This window comes from Plasmodium fragile, assembly GCF_000956335.1.
Source record: "Plasmodium fragile strain nilgiri unplaced genomic scaffold supercont1.15, whole genome shotgun sequence".
Taxonomy (NCBI): domain Eukaryota; phylum Apicomplexa; class Aconoidasida; order Haemosporida; family Plasmodiidae; genus Plasmodium; species Plasmodium fragile.
The window spans coordinates 276552-288701 of record NW_012192595.1 but is presented as its reverse complement, the minus strand read 5'-3'; the positions used below and the strand labels follow the sequence as shown (position 1 = coordinate 288701).

Genomic DNA, 12150 nt, shown 5'->3' with positions numbered 1-12150 from the left:
TTTGTTTTTCTTCTTTTTTTTTTTTTTTTTTTTTTATTTCGCAAAAAATAATTACACTTGTGCACATGTGGATGGGGGGTAAAAAAAAAAAAAAAAAAAAAAAAAAAAATGAAGAAATGGTCAGTGGCCAAGTAGTAGCACCACCCAATGGTGCAGAAATACACACATACAATGGTAGATAGAGGGAATTCTTTTTTTTTTTTGTTTTAACCCTCATTTATGTCAGCTACAAAAGTGCCATTTTGTCCCATTCTGTATTGTTGCTTATGTTGTGTTGTCTATCCGAGTTGCTCGCCAATATGGTTACACTATGCTTATGCTGAATTGGACAATTTATTTATTTATTTTTCTTATATTTTTTTTTTTTATACCCATTTTGTCCATCCTATTTTGACCCCCTGGGTATGTTTTTTTTTTTTTTTTTTTTTTTGCGTGTCTACTGCCCCTTCGCGCGTTGCACAAACTTGTTGCAACTTGAGGAGGACATTTTTTTGTCTCAATTGATAGCGGCTGTGTTGTAGCATAGGCGATTTTGTAAAATGGTCTTTACAATTTTGACCGAGTTTATCGGCGGGATGGTTATGGTCCGTGGGGGTCATACCAATGTCTTTTTTTTTTTTTTTTTTTTTTCCACAAACTAAATTAGAACAAGGGATAGGACAAAAAAACAAAAAAAAGTTCCTGTCCCAGTTTTCTCTTCCCGAATGGAAGGAACATTGGCCAATCACATAACACTTGAGCATACGCGCAGGTCCCATATGGAAGGTCAATCATGTGTACACATGTAATGAGGTAGCCCCGCTTACATACACATACGTATATACACAGCTGCGTTCTAATGCTAACAATTTAAGCGCGAAATTTAGCGTTTCTCTTGTGCGCCCTCCTGCAAGGCAACAAGGTAAAGGGGAAAGAAAAACAAAGTGATAAGGTAGGAACGCAAAAAGGCAAGCTACAGGGGGAACATCCAACATTGCCTATGCAACATATCCCACCACATTATAAATCAGGCATATGGAACAAAAAAATCGACAGAGGAACAGGTTGTCACACGAAAACACACCTGACGATAACTACACGGCGGTCCCCAATCTCATTTGCACTGAGTCCTTTTCGTACATATGTTCCGATGCATTTTTGCAAAGGTGAATATCACGATGGAAGGGACGACCAGGATGTGACTGCACCTATCGCCTCGCCCTTCCTGTTGGAGCAAATTACCAACCGACGGTTCCCCTCCATACACACATTGATCTAAGACATATTTCTTTTTTTTTAACTCTACACTTTAAAATGAATTGCCAGTCTAGCAAAAAGCGACACACCTTGCTTACAAAAAATTGCACTGTTTTTCTGCCCCCCTTTTTTGTAACCTTTGTACGGGTCTTGTATAGTGGCAATTAGGCAGATACATTGGGGGTTCAATTTCGGCTCCATTTTTACGCCCTTTTTTGGCCCATTTTTGGACCCTTTTGTGGCTCCTTTTAGCTACCTTTGCTGAACTCCATTTGCCCCCCTTGAGCTCTCCTCGCCGAGGCACAAGACCCGATTGCTTGTTCTGTGGATCCCCCGCAAGAGAAGGCACGTATGGACACCGTGAGGGATTTCCGTCCTCGCGTGCGACACATTCTTCTGCATGACACCATATATGCCCACGCATATCGATCGGCTGCACAATATTCGTATAGTCACTTTAACACGCGTCAGGAAATGTGCCCCCGGGTGCGCCAAGGGCACGACCAGAGCGCAGCCACAACGGGACAAACGTATGCAAAGGGGCGTATACAAGTGACCGAAAATTGTTTTACTTGATACAAGCCTGTGGAGTGAATCCACAATTAAAAATTAAACCCGTGGCAAGGAAAAAAGGAAAAAAAAAAAAAAAAAAAAAAGGAAACAAATTGGCTTTTTTTATTAAGCATAAATTGGAACAAACGGGCCTCATTTTTTTAACACCCATTTTTGGTATCATTTGTACAAAAATAATGCGGCACTTATGATAATAGTCTGCACCCAACGGACCAAAATTTTACCCATTCTTTTATTTCCCCCCATCAGTTATTGCTGCCCATGCAAGTTTCCCTGCCCCGAGCTACGCAGTCACCATATGGAAAGGAGCAGGTCCCTGTTCAAATACATTTCTTCCTTTATTTGACAATCCTATCGTTGTCACCGTGCCGCTGCTCAGGAACATGCACGCAAGTAATGCTATGACCAAGAGGACATTTTTGCAAACACACGTATGTATGTATATATATATGTGCATACGTGGAAAAAAAAAAAAAAAAATCAATTCTTGCCCCCTGTTTTAACTCCTCAGAACAGTACACCGGAGAATTCTACACAGAACAAGGATAAAACACCATGGCGCTTATTTGCATCGGCTCTGTTTGCTTTTCGCTTCTCCACGTGGGGGTCATTATTTTGTTCATCTTAAATTATTTCTATACGCACTTGAAGAAGTACTTACCGAACTTCCTGACTTGCGGCGAAGGTAACAATTTCGTTTGGCCCATCGCGAGCATTCGCAATTGTTTTTTTTTTTTTTTTTTTTTTTTTTTGTTTCGCGCCCCTTTTATACATATGATTAATACGGTACCCCCATTTACGTTTGAGTATCTCGGTCCCATCCTACAGCAAGAAGGAACGAACAAATTGAAGCGTCTTTACAGCGCAGGGAGAAGAACAAGGACGTAATGCATGAACGGGACCAGAACAAAGGGGGGAGTCTAGTGGGGCAGGAAAGCTCAGACATGAGGAGGCAACGACACGAAGCACACCGAACCCCCCGTGACCCCCGCATGAGATGCAAAGCTGTTTCCTCCCAAATGTGTACACTTTTTTTTTCCCTTTTTTCCCGCAGTATACCAAAAGCACCTATATCGACTTAGCGGAAGGAGACAGTTTGAGCGGCGTGTTGGAGTCTACTAAAAATGTCTCCGTGGTGGTGAAGTTCGGAGCTACCTGGTGCAAGCCGTGTAACAAAATCAAGGCGTACTTTAAGGTATGGTGGGAAAGAGGAGGAGCCGCAACTGCACTGGCATCAGTAGTAGCACAAGCGGCAGCAGGACAGTGGCACAGTTGCAGGCAAACTGCTTCGTCGTCTGCCTTTTTTTTTTTTTTTTTTTTTTTTTTCCGTGGGTGCTAATCTTTGATCCAGTCACCCACAAACTGTGCTCGCCCGTGGGCTTTTTTTTCTTCATCCCATTTATGCTTCCCCCCATATGTAACACACATTGAATATACTTTATGCTACGTGAATTCTCCCTTCCCGCCCTCCCCAGAATCAGACGAGCACCTACACAGTGACGCTTGTCGACGTGGACGTGGACATACATGAGACGCTAAGGGATGAATACAACGTTAAGGCTCTACCCACTTTTTTATTTTACGTGCAGATAAAAAATGAGTGGGTTTTGACTGAACGGGTAAGAATAGTTTGTTGCATCTCTTTGGCTACCCTACACGGGTCCACAGAGTACTACACCGTTCTACACCGTTTGTCCATCTCTTCATACCCACGTGTGCCCCCGTTAAATGCACACCCTCGATTCACTCCACTTGTATGCATTTCATCACATGTCCTCATCGTCACCCCCCCTTTTCTGCCGGCCCAGATTGAAGGATCCAACCAGGGAGATGTAGAAAAGGCCTTCCAGAAATACTGCGTCCCCAAGGACAGCTAAAACTGGGAGTTCACAAAGGAAGAAGCGCAAATGCTTCCTCCCACTAACGAGGGTATATAAAATCGCATCTCTGCCCACGTCTCCCCAACATGCTGTTTATTCCATCTCACCCCACGCTGGCAAAAAGGCGTGTACCTGTGCACATCCGATCACTAGTGTGTTCTCCCTGAGGAGGGACGTGCCCCCTCCCCTCTCGTGTGAGTCGCAGCAACTACATCCATCCATACATGTGCGATAGTGTAGTTCTCTCACCCTTATTTATTGTATTATTTTTTTTTTTTTTGTGGACCCTGCATCACCACAGTCTACTAACCAGTTGGTGATTATTTTTTTTGTTTATACGTTATGTATCGCCCATGCGCGTATACACATGTCTCCCTTCCCACATTATACTACAACACTAATAAATGAAAAAAATATATATAGTGGGCGGATGACTGCATAGTTACGAATTCCTTAATATAATCTTCATTTATAATTTGAGTTTTCAAAATAAAATTTTTTTTTTTATATGTTCTGTTTCCATTTGCCTGTATATACATGAGGGGGTGATTATGCTTTTCCTCTTTTTTTTGCGAGTACAAGGGCGCTGCTATAAAAATGTGGGCCCGCACCGTTGGTGTAAACGGCTCTGTGATATACCTACTCGTCCCGTTCCATTGCCCATGAAACACTTAAGCTCGCAAAGGAGGATAAAGGCGTAGTTGTTTGTAAATAAACCATGTTAAATATGAATAACCTTCACGGTTTAAAAAGGAACAAAATGAAATAATAAAAAAAAAAAAAAAAAAAAAAAAACACTGTATGAATCTCTTAACTTTAGAAGGCGAAACCCATAAAGGGGGATCGCCGTGTCGAAGATGCGAAAGGTGTAAGTTGATGTTTTTTTTTCACACAGCTTGAATGGCGTGCCTTTTTATGTTAAGGCTGCTCCTAAATTTTGAGGCTGCGTAAATTTGTGCACATTGAATTTCGTTGCTGCTCCCTGCCCCCCCCTTTTTTGACCTCCTGCGCCGCTCCACAGCGCGCAGTTGTTTTACCAAATGCGCGAGGAGAATGACGAGCGCGGCGGGACAGTGAAAAAAATAAAATGCTCTTAAATAGAAGAAAAAATGGATCACCAAAAAGGGTCACGTTACTGCTTCTCATACTAACACTGTGTTTAAAACACACAGCTCATTTTGTCCGGTCCTTTGCGCTGAGCAAAACATCTTTCGCCTTAAGTGCTACCAGTGGGAAAAATGACAGCGTAAGTTTTACATCTAGCGGGTGGGCAAACTGTTCACCAGTGAGTGTGTGGCGTCTTTTGAGTCATGTGTAATTAACACGAATCGACAAGCATGTGCAGAGGGTAGCTGCGTAATTTGTGTGATGTCTCCATAGAGGGTGCACATTGTGTTGATACGATATTTTTCTCGGGCTAGACAATCTGTGCTGTGATCCTTTTTTTAATTATTGAGTAACCCGATTGGATAAAGGGAGGCCAATCACGTAGGATAGACTGCGTCGCTGCAACTAGCACTGTTGCTAACTGCAGCGTGGTGACCACTGCCATAGGGTCGCTACTACACCGCTACTTCACCGCTACTACACCGCTACTTCACCGCTTCACAGGGGAGGAAGGCCCAGCTGAAGGAGAACCGGAAGCTCCTGGTCGAGATTGGGAACAGCCTCAAGGGGCAGGATGTAAAGCAGGCGCTGTCCAACCTGGACGACCTGCTAGAAGCCTACCAAAAGGATACCAAATTGTCGAGGAACATGAGTACCTTATGTGGGAATGTTTTAAATTTGTGTAGCAAGTACAATGACATCAACAGCATGATTAACGTAATAGAAAAAATGAAGAAGCACAAGATACACATGCAGGAGAATTCCTATCTAGCTATTTGTAATTATTATATCAGGAACAATTATATATATGAGTACCTGCTGACGATTAATAAAATGATACAGAAGAATATTACCATCCGGGAGAGGTTTTACAGGTACATCCTCGTTCATGTTCTTGACCTCCCCCTTGGCGGGGTTAGCGGGGTTAGCGGCGTGGACAGTGTTTGCGACGCGCCAAACAAAACGGAACAGGAGCTATATCACGCCGCGCACATAAGCAACAAAAGGTGTAACTTGATAAAAAATATCGACTACAGCAACTTTGAAAAACATATGAAGGAGGTAGAAAAATACAATATTCCAAATCTGAGTGAGGAAGACAAAAAGTACATCCTGAATAACTACCTACTCATTGACATTTTTAAACATATGAACGAGAACAGGGTGAAGATCAAACTGCTATACATTTTGAAGCTCATTCATTATGTGTACGAAAATGTGCAGCACTTGATTCGACGGAGCCAACCGGCCAACGAGCCGTCCAACCGGCCATTCAGCCAACCGGCCAACGACGACAGCAACGACGACAGCAACGACGACAGCAACGAGGATGGCAACGCGGATGGCGCCGCGCGGCACACCAAGGCGAAACTGCTGAGTGACGTCCTGACGGACCAGCTAAGGGACATCTTGGAGCTCTACAAAATGAACTACGAGTCGATGAGCATTAACATTAAAAAGTACGAGGATGAAGCAGACGAGGAGGAAAAACGAACTGTCTTTTATCAAGTCAATAAGATAATAAAAAAATTGCCCTTTATAAAACTAACTGAAAATGTAAAAAATACTTTCAACTGTAAAAATTGTGCAGAGAATATCAACACCTACTTCCTATCACTCAAGCATACCATCATCGTCATTGTGAATATTATCCTCATTACGCACCTGTTTAATAGTAAAGAGATTTTTAAAATAAAACATTTTTTTTCCATTCTGAATGGCGGGGGGAGTACTGCTGCGGACGCGCCCCGTGAGGGGGCAATGGAGGGAAGTGTCTGCAGCGCAATTGCGTCTGACGGAAGTGCGTCCAACGGAAGTGAGCAACGCAGTAGCGTACCCAAGGTGGAAGACACACCCCCAGGTGAAGAAGGATCCTCGCTGCCTGACCCACGAAGCACGAACAAACTGTTTGAACGCGGCACATACACGTGCCTCCTAGACGGAGCGAACATCGGGTATAATAAGCAAAACGTGGAGAATGGCCGCTTCAGTTTTTTGCAAATAGAAATTTTGAAGGAAATTATAAAAAAGAGAAATAAGGAAACGCCCCTCATTATCCTGCCCAAAATATATCACTACAAAAATTCATTGAAGCACCTGCAGCAGTGCGAGTCGGAGCAGGAGGGCAGTGCCAATTCAAGTATCTTTATACCAAACAAAACGATCAAGGTGAAAAAGGGCGGTTTGTTGTCTCGCAGGGGAGGAGAGGAGGAGGTAGTGCAAAATGAGGAAGATTTACGCCACGGTGATGAATCGCAAAGCGGCAGTGGTGAGTCGCAGCGGGGACCCCACCCACTGGCCTACATCAGACGCATGTTCAACAAACTAGACCCCACAGATGTGGAAATAATAAAAAAATGGGAAAGCGAAAAATGTCTGTACATATGCAACTATAACATGTACGATGATTACTACTACATATTGGGTAGCTTGGCCAGAAGTAACAACTTGTTCAACATATGTACGTATGTCGACCGCCTGGCAAAGCATTTTCACAAGTACCAAAACCTAAACCACAACATCATCATCGACAGCTACACTAGAAGTGGAGACAAGGAGGTCTACAATGAAAGAGAAATTTTACACGTGTACAATAATATTATATTTGATCAAAATAATCAAATAATGGTCCTTGTAAGTAATGAAAATATGAATAAGGAAAAAAAATATATTTCTATGAACGAGCAATATTATAATGACCAAATAAAAAAAAGGAAATATTCCCATATGACTTTTTTCGAGCAGTACAAAAATAAATTATCCTTTCGGGATAAGGACAGTGTGCCCTACTCCGATGAGAATGTGTTCATGGAGACATATATGTGTGATGCGAAAGGAGAAAATGTGCCAGTCTGTATTGGTGAGGAGGAGTGCGATTCGCAGGTCGGTTCCCCCAAAACTACTCCCCACCTGAGAAGCAAATGTAGTAAGAAGGAAGTACACCCTGAGGAGAGAAGCACCACATGCCAACGGGAAGAAAAGTGTGAGAAGGAACAAATGGAAGGAAAAAATTTCTACTACAGTAACATTTATGTGAAATGTATTAAAGACGTACAAAGTGTTCAGAAGCCCATTTATATTTACACAAATGACAAAATGAAGAATCACTACTTTAATGAGTACACAAATTATATTTTGAAGAAATGGAAAAAAAAAAGTTTCATCTCCTTTTACTTTAAGCAACCAATATTTATGTCTGACCTGTTAAGCCAATCAGAATCCAACTCAATAGATCTCTCCAAATTAATAAGTACGTACAAACTGCCTTTTGTAAATTTGGAGAATCCCAAGCTCTACATTGATGACATCGTGTCGTATAAGGACAAGGGCATTTATCACATTAAGATTAATACACCCAGTAAAACGTTTTTGTCTTACCAGAGTGAAAACCTGCCCTTCCTGCAGAGCGCCAACAACGTCGTCAGATACCTCTGCATCGACTTCTCCAAGGTGTACACGCAGGGGGGAGCGTACAACCACAGCCATCCTCGCGCAGGGTAGCATCGCGTAACGTACTATGCGCAGGGTAGCGTAGCGTAACGCACTGTGCGCACGTGGTGTACCAATGAAATGACGGCAGCCACAATTTGTTGTTTGAAGAGGCTCCTTTTATGGGCCGTGACTTTTTTTTTTTTTTTTTTTTTTTTTTTTGATTTACATAACGAATGTCCATTTTGTATTCTAAATGTTTGAAAAAAAAAGAAGAAAAAAAAAAATCCCAAATGGGGACAATCTTTTTTTAAGTCAAATTATTCATAAGGGGGGGTGTCTCCATTCGCCCCTGGTAGTTGACCACCAAATAATACACAGCTCAAGTCAGGTGGAGTTGCTGGCCCCCTCTCTCTTCTATGCCAAATGAGCCATACTGGGATGGGAACAGGGACTAATCCTTCATCCCAGATGGATCCCCCAAAACAGGGGGTTCATAAAAAAAAAAGGGAAAAAAATGGGTAAATCTCGAAGAGAATCTCCAAGCAAATCTCCTTCATTAGGAAGGACGTTATTTTCCCTCTATCCCACTTGTGTTTGTTGGGCCCATTTTATGCTGCCACCCCAACCTGTAGACGCAGCCACATGACCAGCATTATGTATTTATATATGGAGAGCTATGGGTACGCATTCGCCATCTGCTTCTGAGCCTTGACATTGTTCATTATGATGTAGTAAATCTGTTCGTAGTTGTCCGTTCCGAAGAAATTCTTCAGTTGGTCCTCTGTTATATGCTCTTGCTGAAACATGGCATGAACTGTGACAGTAGTGGGGAGGGTGGAAGACATGAAGAGGCATCATTAAGAAGAGCGCTTAAGTAGACATACACAATGTATAAGCTGCATTTTTTTTTTTTTCCCCCTCCTTTTTCTTACGGTAATTTGTCAGCTCGGCGGGGCTAATCAGCGTGTCCTTGTAGTCTGCGTTGTGGACGTGCAGCTTTTGCTTCTTTTCCCAGGGCAAAAGCTCCAGCTCGCAGACGCATTTTAAGATTGCTTTATCTCTGCAGAAAAGGGGGGAGTGTGTGGCCGATGACGTATATATGCCTCATCATGGGTTCCGCCCACTTGACCCAGTACACGCTGTGGCGAAGTTCGTCAATTAGACAGGTTGCCAAGCGTTCTCATTATTTTATTTTTTTTTTTTTTCCGTCTTCCTGCTCGGGGCCGCTCCTTACCTCTTCACAAAAATGATGATCAAAAAGTGAGACAGGAAGTCCGCCATGAGAATGTAGAACCCGGCGTGCAGGTAGTGCCTTTGACCAAACCTGCAGAAGTGAAATGAGCAGAACAGGTGCATGAGTTTAAGAAAAAAAAAGGGATGGAATCTTTGCCTCTTCCCCCCTACACTCTCTTTGCTGCCCTTTTTTTTTTGTCTCTTTTTTTGTGTTTACTCCATATGCGTGTTGAAGAAAAAGAACGGAATGCCAAACAGCATAACATTGACAATCGATAGACACTCTATTAAAATGATTAGCTTGTTGCAAAAGTGCACGTGCTTGAGGGCCAAAGTTTCAGGGTGCTCTCGGAAGTGCGTGTATATCAGCATGCCTTTTATTATCAATAGGTTTATTGCTGTGATTATGAACACCTAAAGGGGTAACGAGACGTGGGAATGAAAACAAGTATGTGATAGAAGTGTGGGGCCATACCGCATCTGTACACAAAGTGTATATATAATCGCACGAGTATGTATCGCTTTGGGTCCACGTCTGGGCTCCTCCCTCGGAGAGAACCCATCTCGGGCACAATCGCTTGAATTCATTTTACTATTAAAAAATAATGTTTAAGGAAGTTTATGGAGCCACACAGGGTGGCCCTTATATCCTTGTCGTAATTCTTCGTCTTGGATGTTTCCTCGTGAATCTGAAAAGTGAAGCAGCGAGACACAGTATAAAATGGGTCAACTCACCCCATGCGTAACAAAAAAAAATGAAGTTGTAAAAGGGAGGTAGCACAAACAGGTGAACGTTCATAGGAGCATGTCCCATGTTTGCACATAAAACCATTGAGAATGTGTCATATATATATATATTTTTCCCTTCCTACCCTGTTGCTGCAAATATCACTTTCAAACTTATACCACGAAATGTACTTGTTGTCATTATAGGGAGAGACGAAGAAAATCCCGAACCTTGTTTCGAAGTTGCGCACGGCCTTGGGAAGGTAAAGTGCAAAAGGGGGAAAGATGCATTAAGTGTGTCACATGCGTACTGTTGTAAATTTTCGCTTGTGAGTGGACATCGCGAAGTAATGAATCCCACGCCAGCTCAATTATGAAGAGAAGGGAAAATGGCCCCTCTTCTCATGAGTCAGAACGGAAAGGTAATAACCACGAACAAGGGCAACATCAGGGCAATCAAAAGGTACGCGCCGATAGAACAAAGGCATATTAAAATTCGGATCCAGCTGTTAAACTTGTATGGGTCCATTTTATGCCTCACTCAGGGGTATGCGCATGAACGTGAAGGTATACGTATTCGTATATGTACATATTTAAAGCGCACACGAACGAGTACTCACATTAAGACGACAAACAATGAAGACAAAAAAAACAAAAAAAAAAAAAAACGTGCCACTATGTTGATACTTGTACGAAACGTAGCTGTTCGCAAAAAAGACGATGTTTTTTTCTGCTCATCTACACACGGAAATGTCTTTCTCAAATTGCGAATCCAAAATGGTTCTGTGATAAACATTTTAAATACAAGGATGACACACAAATTTGAATGCAACAGAAAAACAAAAAAAAAAAAAAAAAAAGGGGGGGGGAAGATTTCCAAAATGCCAATGCGCAAATTGATTTCTTCTCAAATGAAACGTGTTGGTATTATCAGTTGTTACATGGACAACTTGTGGGGGACGCGCCTTTTACACATTTTGTCATTTAAAAATTTTTTTTTTTTTTTTCTGCTCAAATGTTCCAATTTGTTCTGCCGAACGAACAACAATTTTCCATGCGCGTGAATTTTTGTACAACTTTGGCGAAATTCATTTTGGTTGTCTACTGTCGTCGTTGATTTTTATTTCTCATATTTATCTGCTATGATCCAAGCGGAATGGCAAGCAAAAAAAGTATGCGCGTTGTAGCATGTGCATACCGACGCGGTGTATCCATTTTGATTCATTTTACTCCTGCGGCGTAATGTTTTCGCCATTTTTATGACGAACTGAAAAAATACAAGGAAGAATTTTTTCTCACTTTTTTTTTAAGTGATTTATTAAAAAAAAAAAAAAAAAAAATTGCAAATGGAATGATAGAACTTTTTTGCCTGAACGGTTAATAACAAAACGATGTGCACGTAAGTACACTAGGTTGAGGCCAGTTTCGACGCCAACAATGCCGATCGTTTGCCCATACATATATGTATGTAGACAATAGAAAAAAACAGTGTGCTTTTCTACACATTATGTGTACATATACGCTGTGAAGACATACTCTTCGCTGTTAAACATGCGTGCGTTAGTGAACGGGGTAGCAGCAAAACGAGCCCTTGACAGGACGGCGGTCTGCTAATATGCAACGTCGGGTGGACGGATAAAAGTGCCATTCGCCCTAAATGACTCTCACAGGTGAACTTAACCAACGCGAAATGACCTAAAATAAGACAATTCTTTCATTTGTGAAATCCCAACTTGTGTGCAAAAATGTGTCATTGGGAGGTTATTCCAAAGTTGACTAAATTTGGTGCTCTGCAACGTGTTCGGCAGGTGTAGTAAAAAATGAGGATTCCTCGAACGATCCACGATAGCAGCGTTAGAACTATTTTGACGCGACAATTTGGGTGGTACATGGGGTGGCCAAACAGATATGCGTAACAAAGGGGGCTTCTGTGTGAATTTTTTTTTTTTTTTTTTTTTTTTTT

General features: G+C 42.0%; 3 protein-coding genes across 3 annotated transcripts; 2 read left to right on the top strand and 1 right to left on the bottom strand.

The window, feature by feature from the left end:
• Nucleotides 1–2364: 2364 nt before the first annotated feature.
• AK88_01723 (uncharacterized protein) lies at nt 2365–3686 on the top strand (the record flags this gene model as incomplete). Its single annotated transcript, XM_012479358.1, has 5 exons — nt 2365–2494; nt 2638–2693; nt 2864–3004; nt 3285–3428; nt 3618–3686. The coding sequence occupies 5 exons, from the start codon at nt 2365–2367 to the stop codon at nt 3684–3686; spliced, it is 540 nt and encodes a 179-aa protein (XP_012334781.1).
• A 1090-nt stretch (nt 3687–4776) lies between these two features.
• On the top strand, nt 4777–8297 carry AK88_01722 (uncharacterized protein; the record flags this gene model as incomplete). Its single annotated transcript, XM_012479357.1, has 2 exons — nt 4777–4935; nt 5301–8297. 2 exons carry the CDS (start codon nt 4777–4779, stop codon nt 8295–8297), a joined length of 3156 nt encoding a protein of 1051 aa, XP_012334780.1.
• Nucleotides 8298–8902: 605 nt separating this feature from the next.
• AK88_01721 (uncharacterized protein) lies at nt 8903–10716 on the bottom strand (the record flags this gene model as incomplete). The annotated part of the gene is made up of 7 exons (XM_012479356.1): nt 8903–9042; nt 9161–9288; nt 9463–9552; nt 9679–9875; nt 10055–10150; nt 10334–10441; nt 10618–10716. 7 exons carry the CDS (start codon nt 10714–10716, stop codon nt 8903–8905), a joined length of 858 nt encoding a protein of 285 aa, XP_012334779.1.
• Nucleotides 10717–12150: the final 1434 nt, after the last annotated feature.